The 21,506-nt window shown below is 35.7% G+C and overlaps 4 protein-coding genes and 1 long non-coding RNA gene across 8 annotated transcripts; 3 read left to right on the forward strand and 2 right to left on the reverse strand.

The window, feature by feature from the left end:
* Nucleotides 1–300: 300 nt before the first annotated feature.
* On the reverse strand, nucleotides 301–2,100 carry LOC130749417 (probable NAD(P)H dehydrogenase (quinone) FQR1-like 1). Its single transcript, XM_057602772.1, has 4 exons — nucleotides 1,947–2,100; nucleotides 1,693–1,786; nucleotides 995–1,257; nucleotides 301–786 (listed from the first exon to the last, which is right to left on the reverse strand). The coding sequence occupies exons 1-4, from the start codon at nucleotides 1,967–1,969 to the stop codon at nucleotides 555–557; spliced, it is 612 nt and encodes a 203-aa protein (XP_057458755.1). The 5' UTR covers nucleotides 1,970–2,100; the 3' UTR covers nucleotides 301–554.
* A 2,561-nt stretch (nucleotides 2,101–4,661) lies between these two features.
* LOC130749163 (uncharacterized) lies at nucleotides 4,662–6,544 on the forward strand. 3 transcript variants are annotated; one of them, XR_009022869.1, is made up of 5 exons: nucleotides 4,662–4,927; nucleotides 5,065–5,127; nucleotides 5,695–5,756; nucleotides 5,930–6,022; nucleotides 6,301–6,544. It is a non-coding gene; the product is annotated as an uncharacterized LOC130749163 (long non-coding RNA). The 3 variants fall into 3 exon arrangements; XR_009022868.1 differs by having other exon boundaries at nucleotides 4,662–4,768; nucleotides 4,854–4,927; nucleotides 5,065–5,756; XR_009022867.1 differs by having other exon boundaries at nucleotides 5,065–5,756.
* Nucleotides 6,545–9,779: 3,235 nt separating this feature from the next.
* On the reverse strand, nucleotides 9,780–12,509 carry LOC130749270 (NAD(P)H dehydrogenase (quinone) FQR1-like). Of its 2 annotated transcripts, none has more exons than XM_057602599.1 (4): nucleotides 12,371–12,509; nucleotides 11,804–11,897; nucleotides 10,986–11,248; nucleotides 9,780–10,222 (listed from the first exon to the last, which is right to left on the reverse strand). In XM_057602599.1, exons 1-4 carry the CDS (start codon nucleotides 12,391–12,393, stop codon nucleotides 9,988–9,990), a joined length of 615 nt encoding a protein of 204 aa, XP_057458582.1. In that variant the 5' UTR covers nucleotides 12,394–12,509; the 3' UTR covers nucleotides 9,780–9,987. The 2 variants fall into 2 exon arrangements, with proteins under 2 accessions (XP_057458582.1, XP_057458583.1); XM_057602600.1 differs by having other exon boundaries at nucleotides 10,986–11,244; nucleotides 11,800–11,897; nucleotides 12,371–12,440.
* Nucleotides 12,510–16,674: 4,165 nt separating this feature from the next.
* Nucleotides 16,675–19,935, forward strand: LOC130748623 (polyadenylate-binding protein 8-like). Its single transcript, XM_057601854.1, has 5 exons — nucleotides 16,675–17,042; nucleotides 17,139–17,215; nucleotides 18,040–18,378; nucleotides 18,468–18,657; nucleotides 19,490–19,935. Exons 3-5 carry the CDS (start codon nucleotides 18,343–18,345, stop codon nucleotides 19,705–19,707), a joined length of 444 nt encoding a protein of 147 aa, XP_057457837.1. The 5' UTR covers nucleotides 16,675–17,042; nucleotides 17,139–17,215; nucleotides 18,040–18,342; the 3' UTR covers nucleotides 19,708–19,935.
* Nucleotides 19,936–20,864: 929 nt separating this feature from the next.
* On the forward strand, nucleotides 20,865–21,432 carry LOC130743616 (uncharacterized protein At4g04775-like). Its single transcript, XM_057595855.1, has 2 exons — nucleotides 20,865–21,056; nucleotides 21,136–21,432. Exons 1-2 carry the CDS (start codon nucleotides 20,865–20,867, stop codon nucleotides 21,430–21,432), a joined length of 489 nt encoding a protein of 162 aa, XP_057451838.1.
* The last annotated feature ends 74 nt before the right edge of the window (nucleotides 21,433–21,506 follow it).

Here is a 21,506-nt window from a genome sequence, read left to right on the forward strand (position 1 = left end):
AAAATAGAAGGACATATGGTGTTGTAGTTCATCCATCTGATAGGGACGCTTGGAAGCACTTTGATGACAAGTATTTGGACTTTGAAAGAGATCCAATGAATGTGAGACTAGGCCTATGTTCCAATGATTTTAGGCCTTACATTTAGGTGTCACCTAGTTCCTACTCGTGTTGTCCTGTAATGTTTATACCTTACAACCTTGGGCATGAATTGCGCATATGACAAAACCATACATGTTTCTGATATGTCTTGTACCTGGCCATCAAACGCATGCAGTAACTTGCAAAGTATTGCAAAAGGATGATGCAAAAGGGGCCAAGTATATTTTTAGCCTATTGCAAAAATCTTACAAACTTCTTTATTTGACAAATCAATAACCACAGTACCATACAAGTTACAACAGCAAAATAAAACTCAATACAAAGCGTTGACTTTTTGAATAATAAAAGTGTATTACTGGAAACCACAAAAAACTGAACTCAACATTCTATATGAATAGAAGATGCTTTAGGATTTTCAAGCATCCTTGAATTGTATGTCTTTGTTGAACCAACATTATGCAGCTTCCTTGAGCTTCTTGGTGATAGTGGCAATATACTTCCCTTGGTGGAATGCTTGCTCCAATTCAAGCTTTGTGGGCTGTCTAGAGCCATCACCAGCATAAGTTCCTGAACCATATGGACTTCCACCTTTGAGTTCCTCCATTTCAAACATTCCAGCACCAAATGTATATCCAATTGGAACAAATAACATTCCATGATGAACCAACTGAGTTATAGCAGTGAGCCTGTCATACATAAATTCCACAATTCCTGACCATTAACATTTCATTCTTCTTAATTATATCATGTTTAAATCAACCTATTTTTCATCAAACTCAATTCTGGTAACCAGAAGCTATTCAAAGAAGCTTCTCCCCAAGAATCGATTCTGACTTTGAATAAATCAATGTAGAAAGATTTCCAAACATGCTATCATCAGGTAGAAACTCTTACGCTGTTGTCTCTTGTCCACCACCTTGGGAACCTGTGCTGTAGAAGAGTCCAGCAGGCTTGCCAGCAAGTTGTTGTGTTTTCCATAGACCTCCAGTTGAATCTAGAAAAGCTTTAAACTGAGCAGCCATCATTCCAAATCTTGTTGGGAAGCCAAACACGAATCCATCACCCTCAGAGAGTTCATGAGGGGTAATGATTGGTACATCACTCTTAGGTGGAGCCCCCATCTTACCAAGCACCTCTTCTGGCAGTATCTCAGGTACCTGTTCAAAATTTCAATATAGTCAACAAAGAAAATTTAAAATCTCTTCTCATATTTAGCAAAAGTGAATTTGAGCAGAATATTTTTATATCATATTGACTACAAAATGTCATAAAATGTAGGTCCAAAAGCATGTGGAGTCCTTCACTTGGTATAGTGTTAAAAGAGCAATGATTGAGGTGATCAAAAGTTTAGAGATGTCATGAAACATTGGAAAAAAAATGATGGGAAATCTGAACCGAACTTGTTACAGGGGACAATGATATATTGAAATCAATCATCAGCTATAAGTACATAACTATCTAAAACTGCCAACAGGGTAATAATAATACATTGAAGAAATACTATTTTGTTTGTGTATTGGGTGTTACTAATTATTTGCAATTTCATGCTTTAATGAAATTGAATTTGTTGGATAAAACATAAATATACATGCCTGCCATAGTGTGGCCTCAACACCTTCAACAGAATCAGCTCCCTTCTTTATTTCTTTTGCTAGTCCCTCCACATGCCGGTACATTGAGTAGTACCTGTCAAAGTAATGCAAAATTTTCATTTTGTCAATAAATCTGATCAAAATTGGATTGACAAAGACAATGTGAGACAGAGAATATCTCTGCATATAAACAAAGATCTTAACAAGTTAAGGAAAGCAAATTAATGATACAAGATAGATCAAAAGATGCATACACAATATAAACTTTTACAGCCATTGATGATCTTCTAAGGAATCTCTGTGTTTCTGTGCTTTACTAATACTTGAGTCGAGGAATGCAGAATAGTTGAATGAGCAAGCCATATTTATAGGTGAATATAACATTTGATTAAGATGGCTTTGCTTGACATTCTATCAAATTCTCATTTGATTTCTTCGTTGTGTTTTTTTCTTCAAATTTTGCATCTCCTTGGGAAATAGTGACACCTTTGACCCGAAAGTTATTGATGATGACATGGTAGCGTCATGCTTACCATGAGCTTTGCATTGTGGTTTTGTTTAGGTTCCCCCACTACTCCATTGAGTCCATTCCATTGCACCATTGCTGAAAGAATTCTCAAACAACGGATATGACTTCATTATTGCATTACTCACTTTCAAATATCATCAATACTACCTCTATTTTTTATTAACCGTCTACTATGGGAAAAAAATATTTGTTCTTACATATCATATCTCTCAACTTAGAGTTTCAAGAGAGCATTAAATGATATTTTTTTCCGAGAAATGCCTTTAAATGAAAAATAAACGAGGAAAGATAAAATACATTCTAAAGGGTGAAATAAGAAAACAAATAATACTTTCATGAAAATTAACAAAATTAATTGCATTCCTTAATATGTGTGTTTCTTCTTTCTCTGGGCAGTTAAATAGGAATAAATATAATAATAATTTATCCACATACAAATCCTCCGAGATAGTAAAGGGAGAAAGTAAGAAATAAAAAGTTAATGCGTTTGGTTTCTTAGAAGTGTGAAAAACGTTTCATATCGGAAAGTGTGATTTATTATTCCAATGCACTTCAACGAACACAGTATTTTCACCGCTTTTTTTCGTATTTTTCTTTTATCTAAATGTATGACATGACTCATGAACCAACCGAACCACTCGACTCACATGTAGGTTGGATTGGTAAAAACTACCCATATGTTGAACTGGCTAGAAATTAGGTTAGTTAACCTACCCAACCCACAACTTATGGTGGGCCGCCCGCTTGTATTTTCTGGCTTGAGCCAAACTGTCTCGAATCACTTTTTTTAGGGCCCGTGGTGAGCCAACTCACATGAACCGGATTGATTTACTTTGACTAGGAACGTGGGATCGACTCACCAATCCAACCCACCGGCTAGGTGAGGCAGGGCGAGTAAAACAATCTAGCTTGTGAACCCACGTAATCTGCTAAATTCAGTATGAATACTGATCCTACAAATGCAATTAAAATGAAAAATAACATCTAAATCTATGTCATATACTGAAATTTGTGGTGATATAGTGAAATGTTATGATGGCAGTGTTGGAGGATGGAAACCAAATGCAGGAGAATAACATCATTTACGTAATAAATTAGCTGTAATAACTGTAAATAGTGTAAAAATAATTTAATCATAAAATTTCCCCTCTTTTTTGAACTGAAAAAAGTAAAGAGTTATTTCCCCTCCTCTTTCTTCCCTTAAACCAAACGGGATACTAATTTAAATGCCTAATCTTCCTTCCTCTTCTTTCCATTAAAATTCCTTCCCTGACCTCCTCTTTTATCGGCTTCCCTCTTTTAAACCAAACAGCAAACACACCTTTATCCTATCCATAGGCAGTAAATGTTGATTAAAACATTGTGGTATTAATTGAAACATTGTATCTATTTCTTTTCATTAATATTTAAAAAATTCATCTATTTAGTATATATAATTAAAGAGAGATGAACATTCAACTTGAAAAAATTTGACAGAATATACAATCCAGACTCCAGAGGATAAAGATCCTCATGACTTTATTTTATGTCTTCAGTGTTCCGGCATTGCTAGTAATTTTTTTTTTGAACTGTGATAAAGAAACATTTGGTGGCTGCGCAGCTTAATAAACAAATGATGGGCTGAGAAATTATATAATCGGAAAGAGACAATGTTAGCATTATTTTTTAGGAACACTTCAAATGAAGCTGAAGCCTTAGTACATCAGATTAAAGGATAGGTTCAATGTTAGCATTATTATAAGAGTTAACAAAAAAGTAATAATAATAATAAAGAAGCATAAATTCTGATGCACAAAATTAAAAAAAATGTTGTTAGTCGTCCAATTTGGTGCTGGTCAGTTGTCACAATATTATGCTGATTTTTTAAAATATTAAGGACTGAACAGACGCTAAATTAAACTGCCGGCAAATTTGTATTTTTCTTTCATTTAATAAATTTTGCGTCAGACCTTGAAAAATAATTGCGCCAGTCAAGTCAATATTTAGACGTAAAAGCTGATAAAGATGGGATGACATATATATATTTATAAAAACATTATAGCATACTTTCATAAAAAATAATGAAAAAATAATAATTATTTTTTTTTTGAAAAGGAAAATATAATTATTGTTTACAAGTTTCATAACATTGTTTTCAAGCCGGGGTTTTTGGCTCCATCCGTTCAGTCACTACACCAAAACAGCAGTTTAGCGGCCAAATTTTAGCGGCGGTTGGGGCAACCGCCGTCGCTTTCATTAAAAACGGGATATTTTGCGGCGGTCGGGGTCAACCGTCGTCGCTTTGTTTGGTTTTGCGGCGGTTTGAAACGCCGGTATGTGTTTTTTCGTTTTACGGCGGTTGGAACCGCCGAGATGTTCACTTTAGTAACAAAACCCCTCAGCGTGAATACAATTTCAATTCCCCCACTGCGTTCTTTCTATTCACTCTGTCGCTCACAAACCCTTGAGCACATCACCACCGCGCCGTCCTCTTCACCACGCCGTCCTCTCTACCACCGTCATCTCCCCCACGCACATCACCACGCTCTGTCTTTCATCATCTCCACGGTAGGCTTGATATATCTTTGATGGGGTCTTTGTTTCTCATCTCTTCTATGCAATCTCTCACTGACTCTGTCATCTCTGGTGAAAGAGTCTTGTTTTCTATTCCTCTCTGATGAACTTAGAAGGATACCCCATATCTCTCAGCTTGAGCAACGCGAAAAGGTTAGGGTTTCTGGTGAACTTAGTTCCCAATGCAATTCCAATTTTAGGGTTTCTCAGGGTTTCTGTACCACAAGATTAGAGGACACATTCTGCTAATTAGGTTAGGGTTTCTGCTAACAGTTTCCTCTCTGTTTCAGCTTTGGGTCCTTGGTAGCCCTCTGGGAGTATCTTTTGGAGCAATTGTGGGTTTTTGGCGTGAGGTTTGTTGTTATCCAACTCAATTGCAGGGCTAATTCTTCTTTAGAGTGGTGTGTTTTTCCTTGACAATGTTTTATTTCTGGATTTGAAGTTTTCTGGAACTTATGCTTTTTATTTCTTCTTGACTTCTTGTTCCTTCTCTCTGGTTATTTCTTCTGATTTCTACTTTAAGATTCTTATTTGATTCTAATTCTTTTGTCCTTTTCAAGTACTGTTGGTTCTCCTTGCTTGCACATGGGCAGGGGTGGAGGCAGTGGGGTTACTCATTGGTGCCACAGTCACCCTCAAGTTATGAATTTCTTCTAATGAATTCTGCTATATATGCTTTCCCTCTTTCAATTATGTACTTCCCTCTTTTCAGTATCACAGTATGTACTCAGTTAATTTCTTTTCTTTTGGTTTCTATGAGGAACCCACAGTTAACCCCCTTATCTCCCTTAGCTAACATTCAGTCTTGATTTATTGAACATGAAGTTTGAATGGTAGCTTGCATTTTACTAAAACTAATTTCTAGCTCTGTTCATTTTCTATCCCTAATTCATATTTATTCCAAGTATTTTTCTTTTCAGAAATTGGAACAGATCAATTAGTGGGAATTCATATAATGATGATGTCCACTTTGGCTCCAAAGGTAGAAGACTATAAAAGAGTCCAAATCTTATGAAGTTAGTTAGAAATATAAGGAAGCATGTGAACCTTCATATAGTTGTCATCTCTCCGCTGTTTGTTATGTTGGGTATTATATGTTGTTTTTAGTTTCTGTAACAAGTTTTAATTGTTTTCATATATAATGGCCATGTGCAGTTTCAAAAGTTTGTAACCACTCATATATTATGGTGGAGAGGTCTTGCACAGTTTTTGGAAGTTAAAGGATACATCATGGAAGGAGATGACAAGGTATTCTTGCTTTAACTAGAAAAAACCAATCCTTGTATATCAATATTGCAAGTTCAGAATCAAACTGTGTGCTATTTGTTAAGCTTTTTCTATCTTTGGTTTATGATTGCTAAATGAAACTTGGTGTGCAGAACACCACTCCATCATTTTGTTGCCCAACAGTGGTCATTGCCTAACTTCAATATAGCATTGCAATAACTTTTATTTGATAGCTACACACTTCATCAGTTCATCTATATTTCTCTATTGAGTAATTAAAATATATTGTCTCTTTTCAGCCTTCCTGGATATACCGTTCCGCCGTTGCCGAGTGTATCCTTTAAGAGGTAGTGTCTCTTCTTTTGCAGAATTAGGTTACTCTCTCTATTCTTCTTAAAAGAAATGATTTGTCTCTTAATATGAATGTTGTTCTATATGAGAGAACTTAGTGTTATTCTATTTGTTGATGCAACTTAATGTGATGCAATTTGTAGAAAGATGTGTGGTTCAACAACTGTTTTTATGTGTTTTACTTTTGTCTTAATAAAGATGCAATTTGTCGTATTTAAAATTTTTGTTTTGATGTAAATGCTGAAAATGCGTTGCTTCTTTAGATTTCTTCTCTATGCTGGTTTTGTTACTTATTTATTGGTTTTACTTGGTTTCATCAGTAGAAGAGTGCCTATAGTTTTTCTATGGGAGTATTCAAGAGCAAAACAGGGTCATTGGCGGCGGTTCCAACCGCCGCTATATTATCAAGTAGCTTTCCGACGGTTTAAACCGCCGTTAGGTCCTAAGATTAATTGCGTTGAATCAGTGCTTATGGCGGCGGTTTCAACCGCCGTTAAATATTTAACGACAGTTTGCGCGGCGGTTCCTCAAACCGCCGGTAAATTTGTCCGCGACGCTCAACTTAGCGGCGGTTGGCCAACCGCCGGGAGTCATTTTTAGCGGCGGTTTTAACCGCCGCCGGTCCTACTTACAACCGCCGCCAACTGGCAGTTTTCTTGTAGTGAGTTGTGGGTTCAGACCCAGATGCAAGGCACAAATAGCACCTTGTTTATGATAATTTTGTGGAAGCTTTGGTGCTGGCGGAATGAATCGGTCTTGGGAGATAAAACATGGTCTGTGCATTATATTTGTGGGGATATTCGCTGACTGTTAGACAAGACCAACAGATGGCTAGGCTGCGTACTGATACAGGAGGAGGAAAGTCGAGGAAGATGTCGTTCGAAGGCTCCACCGCCAAACTTTGTTTCGTTGTCGGTGGATGGGGGTTTTCATAAGGTTCAGCAGCACATGGGCATTGGAGGGATAGTACGCGACTCAGAAGGAAAATGGCTAGGAGGCTTCTATGCTGGAAGAAGTGGAGGAGACCCTCTTTTCGCTGAGATTCAAGCACTTCTGCATGGCTTGAAGTTCTTGTGGCAACACAATTGGCGTAAAGCTCAGTGTAGCGTAGATTGTCTTGAGTTGGTTCAAGCGCTCAAACAACATGCTAGGTATCATGCATATAGTATCTATTTGTTGGATATTCAACTTATGTTGGCTCATAATTGGGAGGTTAGTGTTCATCATGTAACTAGGGAGAATAATGAGCCTGCAGATTTCTTAGCAGGGAGGGGTGTTAGGTTGCAGTGTGTGTTAACCGAGTTGGAAGATCCTCCTTCTGAGATTTTGCCTCTCTTAAGGAAGGATCTTGGTATCTTGTAGTTTCGTTGTTTAATTTTCCTGTTAACCAAAAAAAAAAAATTAAAAAAAGGGTTAAAATATATAACCGTCCCTGAACTTTGAGCGAAATCTAAAAACCGTCCCTTGCCGGAAAATTATCTGAAATCCGTCATCGTAAATCAAAAAACAATTTGACCCATCCCTTCGGCCGCCTTAGCTCCGGCAAGAGCCATTTTTTATTTTTACCCATCCCTGAGCTTTGAGCGAAATCTGAAAAACCGTCCCTTTTTTATTTTTATTTTTTTAAATTAAAATTCCCTAATTTCTAAAAATTAAATCTAATACCATTTAATCTAAGCCTGAATTCCCAATTTAACCACAAATCCCTTAATCTAACAATAACTCATCCCAATTTAACCACAATTCCCAAGTTCTCTCTCCTTCAGATCTTGTTTCTCTTCTCTTCTTCTTTCTTCATCTTCATCTTCATCTCATTTCCTCCACCAACAACAACATCGTCTTCTTCTTCTTGTTGTTAGAAAAAATTTGCAATTTTAATTCTTAGAAATTAGGAAATTTTCAGATTTTGCTCAAAGTTCAGATTTCAAATTAGAGAATTTTCAAATTAGGTAGATTTCATTTTAGAAATTAGGGAATTTTAATTTTAAAAAATAAAAATAAAAAAGGGATGGTTTCAGATTTCGCTCAAAGTTCAGGGATGAGTAAAAATAAAAAAGGGCTCTTGCCGGAGCTAAGGCGGTCGAAGGGATGAGTCAAATTTGTTTTTAATAGTACGAGGACGGATTTCAGATAATTTTCCGGCGAGGGACGGTTTTCAGATTTCGTTCAAAGTTAAGAGACTGTTATATATTTTAACCCTAAAAAAAATTCATAACATTAAATCATTTTTTCATAACGGTTGTTTGTATCCGTCTAATTTGCACATTTTTTTGCATAGCCTAACAAATGCTATGATGTGTTTTCCGATTTTTTTTTCTAAAAAATAAAATAAAAAATTATATTTTCCATTTGCCTCAATAGTTTGTTTTGCGTGGCTTCGATCTGAGGTGGTTCCTTCTCTGGGGTTTGGGTGGTGGAGGTCATAGATCTGAGGGGTTGTGGATATTGAAGAAAAGAAGAAGGAGCGTGAGGAGGAGGTGGAAGAAGAAGAAGCGCAAATTGTGAGATGAAGAAGGAGAAGCGTAATAATTTTTGTATTTTAAAAAGAAAAAAGTTTGTTTCAGTCTCCAAACATTATTAATTAGTCTCCAAACATTATTAATTAAAAAAATTATCTAAAGATTTTTAGGGATTTAAAATTAAGATTAGGAAAAATAAAAATTTAAATGAAGATTTGTAGGGGTTCAAGTCATATTTTTATTTTTTAATAATTATTTATCTATGTGGAACTTAAATAAAATAAAGAAAAAGATAAAAAAGCCATGCTCCGGCAAGGGATTAAAATCGAAATGGTGTAAAGATTTGGGACCAAAAACTTAATTAAGCATACAAATTTTCACTTGTGCTAATTTGAACAATCACAATTAAATCCAACTAAAAAAAAATTTAAATCCCACACAATAGTTTTGCCATTATGGTAACAACGGTAAAAGACAAGGCATTTTTTTTTTAACAATGTGTCTCTACGACAAGGTATTTTTTTTTGTTAAGGACAAGGCTAACTCTCAAGGGGATGACACTAGTAGTGTTGGCCCAGCCCAACAACCAAAGAGAAAATCTAAAAGAAAAACAAAGAGGCCCAATTGGATGAAAAGCTTCATGTAAAATTTAGCTGTTGGTTTTGACCAAAAATAAAAAAATTTAGCTGTTGGCTTTTATTTTTATTTTCCCTTTTAGTATATTATGGATCCATAATATTTTAGCTGCTACTATTTAAAGTGTATTATCTATACTTTGAAAATTATTAGAGAAAATTGGGCTTGCCCTCCATTTCCTTGTCTTCATAGAACTTAGCTTGCTGTGCTCAGGTTCTTAGTTTTTCTTACTTCCTATACTCTGTCAAACATGCCACTGAGAAGTATCGGTGATTGTTTATTGGCATCATGATATAAAAACATTCACAAAAGGGAAAATGTATTTTTCTAGCTTGTAGGAAATGACTAGCAATCTTCTTCATTCAACGTAACAAATCAATAACCACTGCATCATATAACAGCAAACTAAATACAAAACATTTACTTATTGAAAACATAAACGTGTATTAATTACTTGCGACAACCACATAAAAACAGAACTCAGCATTCTAGGACTAAAAGGTAGATAATATGATTTTCAATCATTCTTTATTTGTATGCCTATTTTGTTGACGCAAGCTTCTTTGTGATGGTGGCTGTATACTTCCCTTGATGGAATGCTTGTTCCAACTCAAGCTTAGTGGGCTGTCTTGAGTGATCTTCACCATCAAAAGTTCCAGAACCATATGGACTTCCACCTTTGAGTTCCTCCATTTCAAACATTCCAGCACCAAATGTATATCCAATTGGAACAAATAACATTCCATGATGAACCAACTGAGTTATAGCAGTGAGCCTGTCACATATAAATTCGATAATTTCTCATCAATAACATTTCATTCATCTTAGTAATTGCCATAACATATACCAACAATCTCAAAACAATTAAGTAATTAAAGTTGTTGGGTGAAGATACATAAATGATTTTATATTATATTTTCAACCTACACCTTGGCGCTGCTGAAAAAATAAGTGTGAGTTTGAAGTCTTGCATTGGATGGAAGTGAAGAGTTGAAGCGTATACTACAAAAGATAAGACACACAAATCCAGGGCCTTAAAGTTTAAGGTAAAGACGTGGTGTGCGTCTCTTGGTGGTCATTGTTAGCCTAATGCATGCGGTGTGTGGAGAGACCTTCATGCCCCTCTCATGATGCAAAATACACAAGAGCACATTCGATTTAAAGTGTGGATAATGCTCATGTCTACATACTTTGTACTGAAGTTTAACTTTTTTATAAGATTGATTTGGGTAACAAGAATCGAACTCTATACCACCCGGTGATTAAGGCTCAAATACCATATCATTTCAATGATTAAGTTTACCAATGCTCATGTCTACATACTTTGTACTGAAGTTTAACTTTTTTATAAGATTGATTTGGGTAACAAGAATCGAACTCTATACCACCCGGTGATTAAGGCTCAAATACCATATCATTTCAATGATTAAGTTTACCAACAATCCTAAAAATTAAGCTGGGTGAAAACACTTTAATAATTTTATATTATGTATTTAACATTAATTGATCAAAAGCTACAATGAGGTAGAGGCTCTTACGCTGTTTCCTCTTGCCCACTACCCTGGGAACTGGTGCAGAAGAAGAGTCCTGCAGGCTTTCCAGCAAGCTGCTGTTTGTTCCATAGACCTCCAGTTGCATCCAGAAAAGCTTTGAACTGAGCAGGCATCATTCCATATCTTGCTGGGAAGCCAAACACAAAACCATCACCCTCAGAGAGCTCACGTGGGGTAATGATTGGTACATCACTCTTTGGTGGTGCCCTCATCTTACCTAGCACCACATCAGATAATGTCTCTGCTACCTGCTCACATTTTCAATATTAGTCAAAGATCCAAAAAGTAATTGCATTATATTATTGAGAAAGCAAAGATCCAAAAGCCAATTTTGGAGTCCTCCATATGGAGCTCTTTGTATCGGTAGTATTGAAAGAGTAATGATTGGGGTAAAAAAAGCTGGTTTGAGGTCATGAAACATTGGAAAATATGAAGGAAAATCTTAACTTTTACTACTAGATGAATGGAACAACGGAACAAATCTCATAAAATTTTGGTTAGGCCTAACTTTATTCTAAAGCTAGTTTAGAATTAAAGTGATAGTTATTTTATCTTTATTCAAGCTATTTTGGTTATATCTCTAATCAATAAAAGACTTCTGAACAAGACCAAATAACACTAATTTTAGCTTACCTAATGTTTTTTAGTAGATAAGTTTCAGTAACTATTCTCTTGTCCACATGCAAACAATTTCATAATTCAAGTCCATAACTCTCAAACACTGCCAAAGGAGTATGAAAGACTGAAATTTCAGGATACATCAAAATTGAAAGTGCAGGGTAAAATGTAAATATGCAACATGCCTGCCATAGTGTGGCCTCAACACCTTCTACAGAATCAGCCCCCTTCTTTATTTCTTCTGCTAGTCTCTCCACATGTCCGTGCAATGAGTAGTATCTGTCAAAGTAATGGAAGATTCTCAATTTATGAATAAAAGCTGACCACAAATGGAGTAACAAAACTTCTTTCTTTATTTTACTCTTGATAGCTGATGACAAAGAAAAATTGAGCTATATGGAATGGAGTATGGACAAACAATGTGAGACAGAGAACACTACATACTTCATCATCTGTTGTTTAAGGTTATACATAAGAAAATTAATATTTTTTAGAAAGTGAGTTATGTATAATTAATAAAAATATTTATTTTTTTACTTTTTGTACTAACAATAATTTTATTAATCAGAAAATAAAAAAATAAAAAATCTCTAATAGTGGATAAATTAAATAGCCATTTTGTAAGATTGCATAATTTTTTGTGTGCCCATAATATGCTAACCCGTACCTAACACAGCATAATTTAAACAAAGATTTTAATAAGTTAAAAGATAAGCAAATCATGTTGCTAAGAAAGATCGAAAGATACATACACAATATAAAGTTTGACAGCCATTGATGATATTTTAAGGTATCTCGAATATCGGTGTTTTTGTGCTTTATGAACATGCACCTAAGTCGCGGAATACAAAATAGCTGGAAGAGCCTGCAATATTTATAGTTGAACATAACATTTGAATAAGATGACTTGCTTGACTCAGTTTCTAATAAGTTAAGTTGTCGGTTGATAGGCACGAGAAAGGAAAAAGAATTAAAGAAAAAATAAGTGATAGAGATAATTAGGACTATCAAAGAAATTGTCGGGCCAAAGAAGATGGTTAAAACTCGAGGGATAAAACTCCACATTGGGCTAAACAGCAAACCATAAGTCGACCAGACACCACATTTTTCACAAAAACCTTAAAGTAATGGGTGTATGAGTCATCACACTTATAAACCACTCAAACTTATCCTTATCTTCAGGGCCGGCCCTGGGCCTGTGCAAGCAGGCCCACAGCCCAGGGCCTCCAAAAAAGAAGGGCCCAAAAAAAAATTCGAATACTTTTTACAGCGTTTTTACTTATAAAAGCGCTGTAAATAGTCAATCTTTTAAAGCGCTTCGTACCGCTGTATACTATTTAACAGCGGCGAGAGGTCCGAAGCGCTGTAAAAGGCCTTTTTTTGGCTTAGTGTTCCTATTAAACTTTCTCCAAAAAAAAATTTAGGGGTCCATTTTTATTATTAACCCAGGGCCTCCAAAATGTCGGGGCCGGCCCTGCTTATCTTCCAATGTGAGACTTACTCAGTTACTCACACTTAATACACAACATTCTCCCCCTCAAGTATGAGTCCATCTCAAACGAAAGTTGGGCTTGTACTCATCCAGAACCTCAGATGCCATCATTATGAGTCTGTACTCCTGAGTCTCAGAAGCCAAGACACATGGTCAAACAACCATCGGCTCTGATACCACTGTTGGGCCAAAGAAAGGGCCAAACAAAGGAGATGGTTAAAACTCGGGGGATAAAACTCCACATTGGGCTAACGAGCAAACCATAAGTGGACCAGACACCACATCTTTCACCCAAAACCTTAAGGCAATGGGTGTATGGGTCCTCACACTTATAAACCACTCAAACTTATCCTTATCTTCCAATGTTAGACTTATTCACACTTGATACACAACAGAAATCACTATTGACCGAAACTCGATTCATCCGATAAAACCGTCACTCGAGAAACCGAATCCAAACAACTTGTAGCCACTAATAGGTCGGTGATAGATCTAGTGTTTTGATGTTTTTTCACTCGACAAAACCGACTATTTTGACCCGAGTCCGACCGATTATCATCTCTTCCCTCAAACCCATCTAAATGGTTCACAACTTCACATTACCCACACTACTAACTTTGTTACCTAACTTACATGTTCCCTCAAATCTTTCTCTTCTCTCTAACAATCATAAATTTGAATAAGTCCTTAAAGGCTAGTGAGGTTTTATCCAAGAGTTCCTTCATTCAAGTAGAGTTTCATTCTATGTCAGCGTCGTGAACCGTCAAGGCAGAGCCAACTTCAAGTACCATCTTATTTTTTTATGATTTTTTTAGGATTAACAACCCGTATGAACCCACCCGACAAAACCGCGACCCATGCAAACCGAACCCGAACAACCCGCGACCACTAATCAGTCAGTGGCGGGCCTAGTGTTTTGTTGGTTTTTCACCCAATTAAACCGACTATTTTGACCTGAGTCCGACCAAAACCAACTGATAGACATCGTTGGAGGTAATATATGATTGTCGTGATAAGAAGAGATAAATATAGTTTATATGAGCGATCGTTACTATAGGTTTTTATATAAAGATGATTTAGGACTCTATGTACTCATCTAATTTTTTGGTGTACTATTTGGTGGTTTCTAAGGTGAAAGAGCACGATATGTCTTTCACCCATGAAAGAGGAAATTGACCTAATATAGCAGGTCACCTCAACCTGCTAACTCTCTTATCACTAGTTTTCACAGTAATCAATAAACACATAACCATAAAATTTACTCCATTCTCGTAGACAATAATTAAACTTTTGAATTCAGAGATAAGGTGAGCAACCACTATGCAATATCTCATGCTTCATGTACTTCTATATTTTAACTTTTCATGATATCATAACTTCAAGTGTTAGATACTAGCATGCATGTTTCGAAATCAACAAAATATCATGTCTTAGTATAATTGATTTTGATATGGAACTAAGAATTTAAAAGCTACATTATGTTGAAAGTTTAGAAAAGTTATCAATAATACTTGCTTCGTACTCCAATTTTATTCATAACAAGAGTAAAATTAAAAGTGAAGAGATACATGAATGATATGATAAATGATGTTATAAAAAATGCAGATATAAAAAGAAATAGTAAGTAGAAATGAAATGCATATAAGACAAAGTTGGTTCGAATGAACTATTATCACAAAACTTAGTCACCTTTTAAAAGTGTCAAATCTTTCACGTACTTATAAAATTTTATGATTAAAATTCGATCATTTTCACTTTATTTTCTCTAATTTAATGTTACATTTTAGAAAAGTTTGTCCTATATAATATGTATATAATTATCTTTAAAATTTGAATTCCACCTTATAAATAGACACCTTTAACTTCTTTTGTTTGAGAATTTGTATAAATAAAGCTGTATAATATAACTGATTCTTCAATTGAAATAATGGTAAATCTTTTCTTAAATTTGTGATTAATTAATTAGATCCTAACTCTAAATGTATAAATACATAGAGTTTACCTGCAAAATTATAATATTTTTATTGTAAATTAGATTATATGTCATTTTCTAATGCCTCTGCAGTCAGGCTTTATATATCCAATTCCATACAAGATAATTTGAATGAGGCAATGTCTTTGTCAGTATTATTATACAAATTATTTGGGGGTGCTCAGTTGGTCATTACTCATTCATCTTATTTGGACGTGCTCAATGGTAGTTTCATTGGAACTGTGTTATAATAAAGAAACATTTGGTGGCTGCGCAGCATAGTTAAAGAAATGTTTCCTCTTAGATTATTGGAAACAGACAATGTCATGGTCAGTATTATTTATGAGAATTCTTAAGACTTTTGATCTGTACTTTGTCGAGTATGGTGGAGGCCGGAGCCCGGAGGGGTCTCATTCCTTTCCTTCGTAACCCATGACGTCAGTCAACCAAAAAAAGAACCTGCATAATTGATTGATTTCAGATACAAATTGTTGATTAGCGATGGAATTTAGTGTTGGTCACGATGTTATGCGCAATCATCAAGCGCGTAAATCAATCGATACATAGTTGTTTTAGTTTAAGTAGAGATTTCAGGTTAGAATTAAAGAGTCGTAATTCCTCTACCCTGATCTTGTCGAACAATGCAAAAGTAATTCAACGGGAATTGGAGTGCTCAGACCTTCATTGGGGCAATGATAGAGCACACGGCACGAGTCTTGAAGCTAGCCTCAACATGAGTCAGACTACGGTGAGAACTCACCAAAGAGAAATGACAACCATATATCAAACCCTACGAGCAGGCAAAAATCCATGGGGCAATTGCCCCTATAAAATTTTAATTGTCCTCTAATGTTTTCTTCATTCTATATGTATACTGACCCTTACTAATTCTTTTATGCATTTTATTACTTTTTGTTTATAAGTATGCATATGTATACTGCTCTCACAAAATCAAGTGAGTTGATATAGTAATTCAATACTTTATCCCTTAAATAAATGGTGAAGTTTCAATTTTCACTCGTGAATATGAAACTATACTTTTAGAAAGTGAAAGAATATGTTAACTTATAAAAAAATATGTTGATGTATATCTTTTAATAAAGTGTATTGGTAGCACTCCCCAAACAAGTTTTGTTGGTATTGAAATGAAGCTAAACTATGGGCCTAAAAAGGCTGTGTGGAATATAGGACCGCAGGAACATCCTTGATGCGTTGAATAATTGTATTGGGGCTTTGTCTATCATTTCAAAGAAGAGACTAACCTTTCAGGATGGCATTAGACACCATATGGGTCTTTTTCTTTCTTCCATGGCGACCCTTTGTGTTTTTTTCATGCATAAGAGTTCATGAATTCTGAGTTCATTAAACAAAACAAAGAAAAAAGAGTTCATGAATTCTGAGTTCATTGATTGAACTTAGAACATATGTTTAAGATACTCGAACCCTTTTACGCATACCACATTGTTGGTAACCCCATAATTTTATGTAAGTTTTTTTTTTTGAATTATAATATAAGTTTGATTTTTTTATTTTATTTTAACTGATGTATCTCTATGATCGGTCTCTACAACCGGTAGTCGTGAGACCAATCTCTAACCTCACACTCTACTACAAAAAAAACGTTATTTAGTGGGGGTTATTTAGCGGGGGTTCCCGCAAATGTGGATAATTTTTAATAGTTAAGGGGGGTTTTAATAACCCCCGCAAATGTTTTATTAATTAACCCTCTTACTCTCACTCTCGCACTCTCACTCTCAGAACTCTCACTTCTCACTTCTCAGTCTCGTTCGCCATGGAAGCTCACGATTTCAAGCGATTTCCACCGATTTGATCTCGTTTTCCACCTATTGATCTCGTTTTCCACCGATTTCCACCGATTGCAACTTGATTTCCTCCGATTTCAACCTCCACAGATTTCAACCACCGCACGCCACCGTAGCAACAGCCTCCTCCGCCGTCGGTATGACCTCTTTTTCCACCGATTTGATCTCGTTTTTCACCTTTGCTTTTCTTTGCTTCAAAAGCTGACTAACTGTTTCTTCTTCTTCATTCGCAGTTCTCTCTGCGATTTTCTCATGGATCCATCGCTCAGAGACTCAACAACTTCTACTCCGTCGCATGCTGCATTCTCTGGTACTGATTTTTTCTTAATTAACCTTTTCAGATTTCTAAATTAGGTTTTCATTAGTTGATTTGGGAAATTGGGTCTGGTTTGGTCTTCAAAATGCTGGTTTGCAAGTCAGATTAAGTGGGTAGTTGTTACTAGTTTGAGGAGTTTGTTCCTCTTGAGTTTGTTGCCCTAGTGTGTTTGCCAATTGTTATCTGGTTCTTTCTTTTTGCCAAAACAGTAAGATGAACAGATTTTTACACTGTGAGAATGTAACATTCTGTTTGATTATCTCCTTTTTATGCTATCAACAGTGTATTTTGTAGCAGATGACCCTAACATTCAAACCTGGATGATTTCTATCAATCTTTCAACCAATTAAACATGAACAACATATATATCTGAATAATTAAAATGAGATATGGTATATATCAGCAAACCTACATTAACCAAAGTGTATTGAGCCATTATAGGAAGACAATTCTCTTTACCCATCCCATTCTAATGTAGATGATACTTTGAACTTTGAAGGTAACAATGTGTCATTTAACAACAATGTATATCTTGGATGAATCAAAATGACAGAAAAGAGCAAATCAATATATATCACTAAACTATAAGCTGATAGTTAATTATTCACCTTGATTACCAAAGTAAAGCTCTGTGTTGCTGTTCTGTGCTCAGTTTTCTTTGATTCGTTACTGCATTGCAATGTGTCTTTAATCGTTTTCGTAATTTCTTGCTTGCTGCGATTTAGATGAAATTGGAATATCAATGTGAATGTATTGATTAAGATTTTGTGTGTGATTTACCGTAATCTGCTTTGTTCTGTTTGGTTTTGGCCAAGTAGCGATGCAAGCAATTGAGGTGAAGAATCATTCAACGCTGAATGGAAAAGTGATAAGGGTCTTGTGGTCGCGTCGTGATCCTGATATTAGGAAGAATTGCATTGGGAACGTTTTTGGGAAAATCGTTAGCTTGGCTATTTCAAAGGATGAAAATGGGATGTCAAAGGGCTTTGGCTTTGTGAACTATGAAAACCCAGATGATGCTAAAAGGGCCCTGGAAGCGATGAACGGAACACAACTAGGTAGTTTTTTTTTTGCATCCTTTTACTGTGCTGGTTTTCTGCAGGCATAGTTGGCATTTCTTGATGGTACATGACATGGTTTTGATTTGTCTTAAACAGGTTCGAAGATAACTTGTTTGCCATTCTCTCCTATTTTTAACTAGCCATTATGTTTTCAGTTGTCTTGAATGCTATGTTTTAACTTCCAGGGATCAAACATTTATGTGAAGAACATTGATGACAATGTAAGTGATGAAGAATTGCGGGACCATTTTAGTGCATGTGGCTCTATAACTTATGCAAAAGTTATGAAAGACGAGAAAGGGATAAGCAAAGGGTTTGGTTTTGTCTGTTTCTCTACTCCTGAGGAGGCAAACAAAGCTGTGAACACTTTTCAATGTAAGTATGTTCAGTTGTGTTTGGGACATGATATATGCTTCAGTGTAGTACTTTAGCAGTAATACAAAAACAGGAATATAATTGCTTGCTATAAGTTCATAAGAAAAAGAATGTAAGACTTCAGTGATATATTTATTGTGTTACTGCAATTTTACAAATTCATTGCATTGATCCTTCCCTGTGAATGTTCAACTTGCAGCATGAATCCTGGTTTTTCTCAGATCACTTTTTTGGACGCTTAGAAATTCATTTCAATATCACTTATTTGGCACAAAGAAGTGTGACGTATTTGTTAATTTATCACATAAGTTCATTTCAATATCACTTTCTTGTACCCTTAAAAATTCATTTCAATATCATTTATTTGCCACAAAGATCATAGCAAGTAAGGTAAAATTGTTTATAATCATCACCAGAAGCACATTTGACCATTTTTTGTGCTTCCTTGGTTCACTAGCTTCTTGTCATCAGAATGATTTGCTAATGATTATCATTGTTCGTTCTCCTTGTGTGTGTGTGTGTGTGTGTGTTTATTTTTGTGATCAATGCTAGTCTTGAAATGGCATGTCAAAGTGGTAATGGATTTTGTGGTTGTCATTGCTGTGGTATTTAGAGGTCATACTTCAAATATGTTTTATACCTCTAACTGTGAGTGAACATTGTCCTTGGCTGAGATGATTTTACTGGTTGAGTTCATACTTCATATATTTAACTGAGCCTTAAGTGTATATATTTAACTGCCAGGAGATGCTACTATATAATCTCTTGCTAGGTGATATTATCCTCTTTGAGCCTTTGTTGAAGTTTCTCAACTGTTTTGCTTCTTTGTCAGGGATTGATTTGTACAATGAGTGGACTATTGAGTTGAAGGGAATGGCTGATCGTATTATCAGTATGCGCCAACAACTTTTTGATGCTTTACGTTCCAGAGGTCTGCCTCTACTGAATTTCCTTTGCAATTTATTCTGCTTGTATTTGTCTGTATGGTCCTGTATCACTATTGTTTCACCAATATACCAGACTTTTTGTTTACTCATTCTTTACTTCTGAAAAAATGAAGACTAGTTATGATAGTTAGGATGTTTAGGAAGCCTCTTTAAATGATTAATAAGTAAATGCAACAATTAAATGAGGTTAAAAATGTCCCTAGAATAAACTCTAGTAGCCAAGGGAGGTTTAAGGAGGTTTAAAGCTGTAAATAATCTCTTGCATTTAAGGGAGGTTGAAAACTCCCGTTAAAAAAGCTTGCGGATAAGGGAGGTTTGAAACCCCCGCTAAAAACCGCCGCTAAATCCATATGCAGGTACCAGGGTTTGCTGAAAAACGCCGCTAATGATTTGTGGGGAGTGTAACTTCGGGATTTTTCAAAACCCCCGCTAAGTGACTCGCGGGGGTTGAAAACCCCCGCTAAATGCAAAAAAAAACCCCACTAAATAACGTTTTTTTTGTAGTGCTCTGAGCACTAAGTGGTAATGAGATGACCAACGAATTTTCTTATTCGCAAGAGTTGGAAATCAAACTCCACAACAACTTGCTTAAGAGACAGAGTGCTAGACCACTATGTCGACCATTAGCAAATATAAATATTTGATTACCTCATTTGTTCATGATCTTTTATTATTTAGTTGTTTACATAATTTAATTTAAGAGCTCTTTAATTTTTGCATAACTTGGCTAATCTGCATTAAGAGAATAATTGTAATTAATTGAGTAATAGGTGAGAATGGTGAAATACGTGAAAATATAAGGTTAAAGATTATAGTAATTGGTTGAAAGGTTAAAAACTATAATCGTCCGTGTACTTTGAGCGAGTTTTGAAAACCGTCTCTCGTCGGAAAATTATCTGAGAACCGTCCTTAGACTTTCAAAAACAAAATTGACCCGTCCCTCCGGCAGCATTGCCTCCGGCCAACGCTGACATGTCCTGCCACGTCAATTAATGAGATCTGATGTGGAATTTTTTTTTTGAATTTTTTATATTTCGTAATTAATATTACTAATTAATCATTTAATCCTAATATAAACCTAAATCTCTAACCTCTTCTCTAACCCCAAATCCCAAAATCTGACCCCCTTTTCCCCAATTGATAAGATAGGGTTCTTCTTCCTCTTCTTCTCAGTTCTTCTTCCTCTTCTCCGTTGTTCCTCTTCTTCTCTGTTCTTCCCCTTCTTCTCCGTTCTTCATTTTCTTTTTATCGAGCAACACAATGAGAAGGCCAGCCTTGTCTTCCACTTCTGCCTCTCGTGCCTCTGGTTCTCATGCCTCTGATTCTCGTGCTTCTCCTCTGCAATCGTTGCCTCCTGGAGGGATTTGCGAGTGTGGTGAGTTGATTTTGTACTTGACTTCACACACTTCAATTAACCCAGGTCGCAAATTCTGGAGATGCAGGAATTTCAAGGTAACTCAAACTCCTCTCCACCTTAATCTGTGAATCTCTCCACGTAAATTGATTTGACAGATTTCTTGTGGAGTTGCAGACAGCCAAAGATTGTGGATTTTTTTTGTGGGATGATAATCTAGACGGGCAAGGGCAATGTGATCAAAGACAACAAGAGGTTGAATTACTGAAAACAATGCTTGAATTGGAGGATTTGAAGAGGAAACATGATGAACTGAGCAGGAAATTTGAGGAAAGCAAGAAGAAGAACAACAAACTGCAAAGGAAGCTTGACTGTGAAACCATGAAGAATAATGTGGCATTTTTCAGTGTTGGATTTGCTGTGCTGCTGTGGGTGGTGGGAGATTTAGGGTTAGAGAAGAGGTTAGAGATTTAGGTTTATATTAGGATTAAATGATTAATTAGTAATATTAATTACGAAATATAAAAAATTAAAAAAAAAAATTCCAC

Source organism: Lotus japonicus, chromosome 3 (genome assembly GCF_012489685.1).
Source record: "Lotus japonicus ecotype B-129 chromosome 3, LjGifu_v1.2".
NCBI lineage: Eukaryota > Viridiplantae > Streptophyta > Magnoliopsida > Fabales > Fabaceae > Lotus > Lotus japonicus.

Excerpts from the sequence above, each read along its gene's own strand:
- LOC130749417 (XM_057602772.1), bottom strand. The coding sequence starts at position 1,969 with ATGGCTGTAAAAGTTTATATTGT. Across the intron at positions 1,787-1,946 it reads GCTGTAAAAGTTTATATTGT|GTACTACTCAATGTACCGGC; the intron begins GTATGCATCTTT and ends TTACTTTGACAG. Across the intron at positions 1,258-1,692 it reads TTGAGGCCACACTATGGCAG|GTACCTGAGATACTGCCAGA; the intron begins GCATGTATATTT and ends AATTTTGAACAG.
- LOC130749270 (XM_057602599.1), bottom strand. The coding sequence starts at position 12,393 with ATGGCTGTCAAACTTTATATTGT. Across the intron at positions 11,249-11,803 it reads TTGAGGCCACACTATGGCAG|GTAGCAGAGACATTATCTGA; the intron begins GCATGTTGCATA and ends AAATGTGAGCAG. Across the intron at positions 10,223-10,985 it reads AGTGGGCAAGAGGAAACAGC|GCTCACTGCTATAACTCAGT; the intron begins GTAAGAGCCTCT and ends TATATGTGACAG.
- LOC130748623 (XM_057601854.1), top strand. The coding sequence starts at position 18,343 with ATGGTACATGACATGGTTTTGATTTGTCTTAAACAG. Across the intron at positions 18,379-18,467 it reads TTTTGATTTGTCTTAAACAG|GGATCAAACATTTATGTGAA; the intron begins GTTCGAAGATAA and ends TTTAACTTCCAG. Across the intron at positions 18,658-19,489 it reads AGCTGTGAACACTTTTCAAT|GGATTGATTTGTACAATGAG; the intron begins GTAAGTATGTTC and ends CTTCTTTGTCAG.
- LOC130743616 (XM_057595855.1), top strand. The coding sequence starts at position 20,865 with ATGAGAAGGCCAGCCTTGTCTTCCACTTCTGCCTCTCGTGCCTCTGGT. Across the intron at positions 21,057-21,135 it reads GGAGATGCAGGAATTTCAAG|ACAGCCAAAGATTGTGGATT; the intron begins GTAACTCAAACT and ends GTGGAGTTGCAG.